Source organism: Pangasianodon hypophthalmus, chromosome 22 (genome assembly GCF_027358585.1).
Source record: "Pangasianodon hypophthalmus isolate fPanHyp1 chromosome 22, fPanHyp1.pri, whole genome shotgun sequence".
NCBI lineage: Eukaryota > Metazoa > Chordata > Actinopteri > Siluriformes > Pangasiidae > Pangasianodon > Pangasianodon hypophthalmus.
This window is the reverse complement of record NC_069731.1, coordinates 1823423-1832075: the sequence shown is the minus strand read 5'-3', so window position 1 is coordinate 1832075 and position 8653 is coordinate 1823423. Positions and strand designations below refer to the sequence as shown.

The following is an 8653-nucleotide window of genomic DNA, read 5'->3' as shown; positions in this document are numbered from 1 at the left end:
CCAGCCTTGTAATTTTACTTAGCTTTTTAATCATTTAAAAGTACACTTCATGCAGAAAATATACACTACCTTACCAGTGACAGGGAAAAGTACAGATTAGTGTATTTTTTCCTCAGACTATGATGGCTATAGTCTTACACACTATCACTGATGTTTGGCCAGAGAAAGTGAATCAATATATTTCCTTCTCTGAATGATATTTTTCATGCATCTGCTCTTGTGCTGCTGTCTGTACTCCTCATTGCCTCTTGCAGCCTGGTGCGAGACAGTGGCAGTATGTAAACGCCCACACATGGGTGTGGTCACATGATGATAAGCAGCAAACAAGATCAAGAAGAACGGTAGTAGAGTGGTGAGAGGACAGTCAGACACCCGAATACGAACGTGCGACTCATCAGAGCAAGCAGAATTAAAAATGGATCCCAGCTACAGAAATGAAAAGGCTGATCATCCTCCAGCGTACCAGGCAGATATGGGGTATCCTCCAGCCCAAGGGGTCGCCCCTCAGGGTGGTTACCCTCCTGCCCAGGGGTACGGCGGTGCACCTTATGGAGCCCAGGCGTACCCAGGTCAGGCTGCCGTCACCGTCCAGCCCACCGTGTACGTGACCCCGGTGACTCACATGAGCCCCGTCCCTGATTACCTGGGTTACTCCATCTTCACCATGCTGTGCTGCTGCTTACCTCTGGGCATCGCCGCTCTCATCTACTCCATCAACGTAAGTAGGAACAACGCACATAGACTTCTTCTAAACCTCAACACTGAGACGTCTGTTTTATCTCCCTGTCTGGCTGTTTATCTATCAGCATAAATATCACTCTTATCTCTGAATAAAGACATTTTTGACATTAACACTTTTATAATACTATTTCATAATAATATCGTGAACTATTTCTATTTCTAGACATTTAAGACATTTTAAATGCTATAAAAGCTATTTTAAAATATTTCAAATGTAGACACATTTACAGTTTTATGTACTATTTATAATTAAGATATGATAAAAACTAATATAATACAATACTAGCCTGTTTCTAGACATTCTAGCAATTTCAAGATGTAAGATGTAGCTTACATCTCACTCATTTACAACACGAGAGCTTATGTGACGTAATTCATGGAACTACACAAAAGAATATTTGTTTTTCTCCTTCACGTTAGAGAGCCTTTTGCTGCGTTTGGCTCTGCATCATTCGACTGAGTCACAGAAACCATTTAGGAATTGAAAGTATTGAGTTTAAAAACCATGAAGAGCTGTAATTCTTGTTCAGACAGATTGACGGGGTTGTGCTTTTCATTTCATCAAGTAGTTAGACATTATTATTATTATTATTATTACTATTATTATTATCATTATTATTATTATTATTATTAAATGCGCTGCATATTTACTTAATGATTAGAGAACATCTCTGAAACCAATCACACTAAATATCTTATTGCTATAACTTAAATGACCTTTTTTTTCCTGTCTTTATTTTTTAATCGTAAGGGGGCACAAACTTTTGCAATCAACTGTATTCACTTGATTTGACGTCATATGAAATAAAAGGTGCAGTGTTGATGCGATGCAGTAAATAAAATAATTGTAACCGTTGGGAAATAATCGACTTCAGGGTGGTAACCGGAACGCCACTTCATCACACAACATTTTAATCTAGTCCATGTTCCAGAGCGAGAATTTCAGTCATCAATTTCATCACATGATGTCAAGGTTGATGTCCCGTGTTGCATCAGGAATGTTGCAGCATTGGTGTACTGATTCCCGTGCTGGGATTTTTTGCCTTGCAATATCGTGAAAGTGTTCTGCTTTTCAGACATCTTCCTCATTTCTTGTTCTCACTGACTTTCTCACCTCTAACTGTTAAAAATGACATCTGAGAAAAGATTCTTTTTCATTTGAAATGTGACATGGCAGTGTCATGGCAGTTAACTCGCTGCAAGGCAAGTTTTTCTTCTCAGGCTTCTTCCTTTTTCCCCTCACTCATCTTATCTGTAGCTTTTCTGTTTGTCTGTGCCTCCGATAAGACGCTTCCAAATTTAATACTTTCCTGTTTCATGAGACTCGAAACCACGCTACAGTAGAGTTCCTCCTATATAACAGCTACAAATATAGACATGGTCGTGGCGTTTACAGTGTCTGTGTTTATATACAGGAGATGAGGGCCAGCTCTGGATATAAATCATACAAATACAGGTGAAGAGCTTCGAATGAGAAACACACGTGATCTCAATGTGTGATTTTAACCGTGGAATGGTGGTTGGTGCAAGACAAGCTGTTCTTTTTTTACGCTGGTGATTTCCTGCTGATATTACACATAACAGTCTCTAGAGATAAGACAGAATGGTGTGAAAAACAAAATACATCTAGTTTTGTGTGGCAGAAACGCCTTGTTGGTGAGAGAGGTCAGAGGAGAATGGCTAGACTGGTTCGAGCTGCCAGGAAGGGTACTGAAACTCAAAATAACCACTCTTTACAACCGTGGTGAGCAGAAAAGCATCCCAGAATGCATCTTCAGCTGCATCTACAGTTTGATTGTTACAAAGCACTGACACTGAAGACTCCTTCCATAAACATTTAATATGTTTTTTAATGCATTCGTGTGGAGCGTCTGCCGTACACGTCCCTGTGAATGAGCTGTAACTATCGAAACCATAACGTTATTTATACGAAAGAGCGCATTAATATTGATACAAACCTGTGATTTGCAGCTGCACTACTGCCAGAGCTGCTGTTATAGAAAATGAATCAACACCTTCTGACCAATCAGAATGCAGGATACAGAAGCCCTGTGGTGTATATTTAGTAATTGTTCAGTTTTTTTTTATAACATGGATAAAATTGTTGATGAGGAAATACTCTGCAATATAATGCAATATATTGTTGAAGAGGAAATCTTTTCAGTAATATAATGAAGTGTTCTGACTGCCTGTAGTAGTGTGTGTGTGTGTGTGTGTGTGTGAGTGAGTGAGTAAGTGATTTGCACATTACCGGCTTCCATGGTGATTCATTTAAAAAGATGATTGCGTTTAATCCACCATGTGAACGGCCCGTTGGGAATCTTCTGGTTTTTCTTGATTACCTGCCTTGGCTTTGCAATGATGATGTTTCACCTACATACACATTTCACCTGTGATCATAAATCTTTGCCTGAAATTGTATATGTGCAGACACTGGGCCTCACTTATCAACGTTTTATTGAAAATGAAAATGTTTGCGTAAGCCAAACTGAACTCAAATTTTTCTGCTGAATTTATAATATTTTCAGAAATCCTGTTTCTTTTTTCATACTTTTTTTGTGTGGGTATGTCGGTCACCTGTAAAGTGCAAAGTGTGATCCCGCCACAGCTCGTTTGCGTTTAGTGATGCCTAAAGGAAGTTATTCTGACTCACTACTATGCCAATAAAATATGCGTGAAAGTAAAATCAATTAATCGTGTCAGAAAATGAAAAATGCCCTACAGATATTGTTGAAAAAAATAACATCTGAAAATAAATGAATGATTAAATTTTCATGTGAAAATCAAACCACACGCATTACTTAAAAAAAATTATTATTAAAATAATTAATAATTATTATTAAAAAAAATACAGCTGTTGAAATATAACTTGCCTAAAAACCACGTGTCACTTAAATTTCACACCATTCAACGTGATTATTACGTTACTGTTACTGCAGGATGATAATTGCTCTACAGAACATTTTCACTTCAAGCCCCAACCTGTATGATGACAGGGATTCTCTGAGTGAGGAGGCCTGAATATGGGGATTAAATTATAACAGATAAGACTCTGAGTCACATCCTCTTCGGGTTTAAATTATCATGGTGAAATGGACGCTGGCTGTTTAGGGTTGTGGCTTCCATCAGCTCATGTCTTTAAGCAAAGCCATTAGTGCAAATGTGACACCGCTGAGTTTTTTGTACGATGAAGTCAGAGATAGAGAGATGATGTCCGTGTGCAGACACTCATTATTTTACTTTGTAGTTAGTGTAATATCCAAATGCATGCCTGATGAAAAAGTACAAAGTTATAATCTCCACATGGAAATAACAGATAAAAGGTAGTGTAATAGATGAATAGTAGATAATACGGTTAACACAATAGTATTGTATTTCTGCTTCTGTTGGCAAAAGAAAGGGAACCTGCCACCTGTCAGCTGGCATTTAGGCAAGAGTAATCCCTGACCACGTCAGTGCTGGATGCATGAGTGAATGTTGGAAATGTGAGTTTGTTCATGGCTTAGTGATGGAGCAGCAAACCTCCAACTGCAAAACACAAAAGTGCTTCCATAAAACCGTCTCTGCAGAGCTCCCAAGTGGCACAGATCTTCTGATATACACCTTTTAACACGATCACAAGATCGAAGCCTGACACGTCTGTGGTCAGGGGGAGGGGGAGAGAGAGAGAATGAGTTACTGGAACCACTGGGTTGTAAACACGCCTTGTTTCTTTTCTTCTCTGGCTGATGAGCTCACTTCCAGCTAATCATGGGCATGTATCTGTTAACATTTTGTCTTTCCTTGCATATTTGTCTCTTTTAGCGTGCTATAAACAGTTATTGGGAATGTTTACTGGAATTTCTTGCCCCTGGAACAAAATGAACTAAGTAAAAACATCTTGAATGTAGGCTAATTTGTGTAACATTTCTGATCATGAAGTGATTATAAAATAATGTTAAGAAGATTCAGCCATCCAGACTTTTCAGCACGCCTCATAAAAATAAAAATATGTGAGGTTAAATTTAGCACAAAGACTTTTTTTTCTTTTAACATTTTGTTTGTATTAATGTTTAACCTTTATCTGAAGCATCTTTACCGAGGGTGGCGATCCCAATCGATAGCTTTAAGACTACACAGGAAGCCCGCTTTCCTGTAAAGTTTCATTAAAATACAGCAATGAAATTTTTATGGACCTTTTATGGAGTGCTTCAGGGGTGGATTTATCAAAAAAAGTTTATTGAACAACACGCTGTTCGCTTGTTCCAGCCAAACATTCGGCTTCTCGATGTGAAGAGTGGGAGATCTCTCGGAGAGGCGGAACCTCATAACCAAATTCCAATCACTGAAATTCCAATTCACAGACTGTAAATAAATTGTAAATATAAAGTTATGTTTGATTATTTGTATTCATTTTGGAATTTTCTTGTTTATTTATGTGTCTAACTAGCTAGAGCTGCTTTCTAGCACGACATGGCAGACACTACCAATTTTGGAAGAGTCTTTTAACGCTCTTATTTGCGGTATGAGGAGAGACTGAGAATTAAACAGGAAGCCAGTTCCTGGCTACACTTCCTGTCAGTCAGTCTGTGTTTCGGCATGACAACATGCAATGCTTCTTCACTGACGGAGCAAAGATTATAATGATATTGTGTCTGAAATATCAGCTACTCGATTAATAATTTCTTGTTTATGGCACTGTTGTATAAAAGCAATTTCACACTCGTCAGTACAACAAATGCTGATATTCAGTATAACAGCACTCGCTCATGCGATGTTGCTTAAATAACACACACCTGTGCTTCCCCTATTTTAAAACCCACCAACAGCCATCTTGGCGCTTACTTCCTAAAAAGCACTATAGAGAATGTTAGTTTCAGGACTTGAACTGTAAGAACCTGGCAGTTGATTTGTGGGAACGTTGATCATGTCGCTAGGCAAAAACAGCCATTAGTCATTAGTCAGGAAGCAGCTTGACCACAACTCAGTATATACTCAGTATACAAATGTTCAGCTTTTTTGCAACCACAGCTTCTGCTTCCACTGTAAAATATCTATTTTTCCCACACACACCTCATGCAAAGTTGCAGTAAGAGTTTGATGATTCATCTCACACTGAGCCAGAGGTTTATTAGTTGCACAGATTTAATAAACTGGCAGTTAATGAAATTACAACTCCTTATACTGCATCATGGAAATCGATGGAAATATACAGTATTTTCAGAAATAAGACTGAAAATATAAATCAGCATGAAATACTATTGATAATAATAATAATGGTGATGATGATGTCATAATGTTTCACACAAATTTATATGGAAAAGCTTTAATTTCAAAAGTGTCAAATGTTTTCCTTCAGTCAAGCCCCATGTTAACAGCTGTGTAGATTTCAGTTCCTTTTGCTAGGAAATGTTGTATACACACCACTCATATACCACAGCAATTTCCCAAGAATTACAATTTTTTATTTATTAAGGAAGTCATACTTTTTCTCCGTTTATAGTTCAATTTAATGTGAAATTTTAGTTCCTGTTCCCACATTGTCTCAGCGAGATTATTTTTGTCATAAGACAATAAAAAAAAATGCAGCTTGTCATGTTACTGAGAAACTGCAAAATCTGTGAACTCCTCTGTCCTGAAGATGTGTGAAAACTTAAAGTTACAGCTTTACCTCTGACTGTTACAAAGCACTGACACTGGAGACTCCTTCCATAGATGTTAAATAAACTTCTCTTCGTCTTAAAAACGTTTAAAAAACCCACTATATCATATATCAATGATTTTTTTAAATCTGTCAAATCAGAATGCAGAATTCAACAGCGCTAAATCCCAATTAAATCCCCACTAACTCGCCATATGTTCCTTAAAGGAAAATCAATTTTTTTTTTGTTTTTTTTGTTTCGTAACATTAATATCAAATGCAGAATTATACCCAGTTTCGACTCTGTCATATGTTTATAGAGCCTGACACACACACACACATACACACACAATTGTCTTACATTTAAATATGTGAGCAAGTGAAAATATCTTGAAAGAGAATATAAGATTAAAATAAAACAATATATGATTATTTTTTCTATTGTTGCTTCTTTCAAGCAATGAAAATGATCTAGTAAGAGATTTAGTAGATCCTGTCAGACACGTGATGTCTCTCTCTTCGCTTTTACAGACTCGGGACGCCAACTTGACCGGCAACAGAGACCTGGCGCTGAGAAACTCTCACACGGCACGGCTCCTGAACCACATCGCTCTGGGGCTCGGGATCACCGCCTTCGTCATCTCCATCATCTTCGTCATCGTCTCGGCTACGGCTGTGTGGAAAGTATCCAATTATAACTGAAACATGAGAGAGATTTCCCAAGACACAATTACTCATAACAAGATTATTTTTTTTATATTGCATATTGATTCATTTTGTATGTACAGCATCAGGCAAAAGTTTGTTTGCTTTTATGTCAAATAATAGTGAGCTAATGTCTAAATATGACGTGACAGCAGAGATTTATATAAATACATAAAGAGCTCAGTGCACGTTCATGGGTTATGCGTTTGTAGCATATACATGCATCTGTTCCTATTCCTGTATTTCAATGTATAATAACACCATTCTATAATTATTAAATAATTAATAATTATACAGCAGCACTTGTTTGTTATCCACTGCTTTCCAATTTTAGTCATTATTACATAAACTTACCTAATAAACTGGCTACTTGGTGTGTATTCTTTATTTTAGTCTTTATTTTATATTTCACATTCATGTTCATAGAAAGAAGTAAATTGACCTCATTGAAAATCATTAAAAGAATTAAAAAAAAAACACCCACGACTCTTTCAACTAATGTTGTGAAAATGAGGGTATGAATTGTAACCCCGCCCCCAAACCCTTTCATATCTATTCACTATGAACTGAGTGGTGTAAATTGTTCGACATATTTAAATAGTTAGATAATATTCATGAAGTAAATCTGTACTCGTGGAGTTAAAGGGCTGTGAAAGGCCTGCTAGAACTTTTTTAAAACTGCAAAAAAAAAAAAAAGTAAGGTACACTTTTGTAGGATATTAAGTGAAGTAAAAGTTGTGAAATTTTATTTTAAACCCTTGAAGCATTTCCTCTAATGCTCCCATGTAATGAGACAGCTGTGAAATTTTATTTATTTATTGTGAAATAATCATCTTTCAAGTGGATTTATTCCCATAGCTAACGTTAATGCTAGCTTCACAGCTTCTACGCTAACACACGTTGGCAACTCGCTTTTTCAGCACAGCAATATGCTCTCCGGTTAACGGCGTAAACAAAACAAATGCAATTCTTAAGGCAACGATTTCATATTTGTCGAGATCACTGAATCTGCTACGATACGATTCGATTTAGTATCCTCCGATCAACATGTGACCAACTTTGTTAATTCAGGAATGATGATTATGAAGAGAAGGACTATGTTAAAAGTATCAGAGTTGTGGGAAAAAATCAGCTAGCTAGCCTGTTAAATTATTTACACATCACTTTAAAAATATTAACTATATTTACAGGCCAGTTATCTCTCCTTTTTTTGATGCTAATCCATTTATAATTGTTTTTTTTTTTAATCAAAGCATCGATCCAAATCGTCAGATCGTTACACCCTTTGTCTATGGCTGGACTTCTTTCTACAGCAATTTTTTATAATAAATTTAAAAAAATAGGGTTGTTTTTCTTCGTTAGAAGGAACTTAAGAACATGAGATAAATTTGAATTGTGGGTCACGGTTATCTGTTGTTGTTGAAAGCACTAAAGGTTGAGATGGTGCAACGAGAGCTGTCATGAGAATTTTTTATGGGAACAAAGTTGTACTATCTAAGATTCAGGTTGAAAAGCAGGTTAATCAGGATCGGTTCTTTTTTTATTATTTACTGAAAATGATGGCTACAGGGGTTACGTGAGCTAATG

The 8653-nt window shown here is 36.8% G+C and overlaps 1 protein-coding gene across 1 annotated transcript; it reads left to right on the top strand.

The window, feature by feature from the left end:
- Window positions 1-316: 316 nt before the first annotated feature.
- Window positions 317-7446, top strand: LOC113532527 (interferon-induced transmembrane protein 1). The gene is made up of 2 exons (XM_026923925.3): window positions 317-718; window positions 6893-7446. The coding sequence occupies exons 1-2, from the start codon at window positions 416-418 to the stop codon at window positions 7061-7063; spliced, it is 474 nt and encodes a 157-aa protein (XP_026779726.1). The 5' UTR covers window positions 317-415; the 3' UTR covers window positions 7064-7446.
- Window positions 7447-8653: the final 1207 nt, after the last annotated feature.

Coding starts and splice junctions, on each gene's coding strand:
- LOC113532527 (XM_026923925.3), top strand. CDS start 416: ATGGATCCCAGCTACAGAAATGAAAAGGCTGATCATCCTCCAGCGTAC. Junction 719..6,892: donor CTCTCATCTACTCCATCAAC/GTAAGTAGGAAC, acceptor TCGCTTTTACAG/ACTCGGGACGCCAACTTGAC.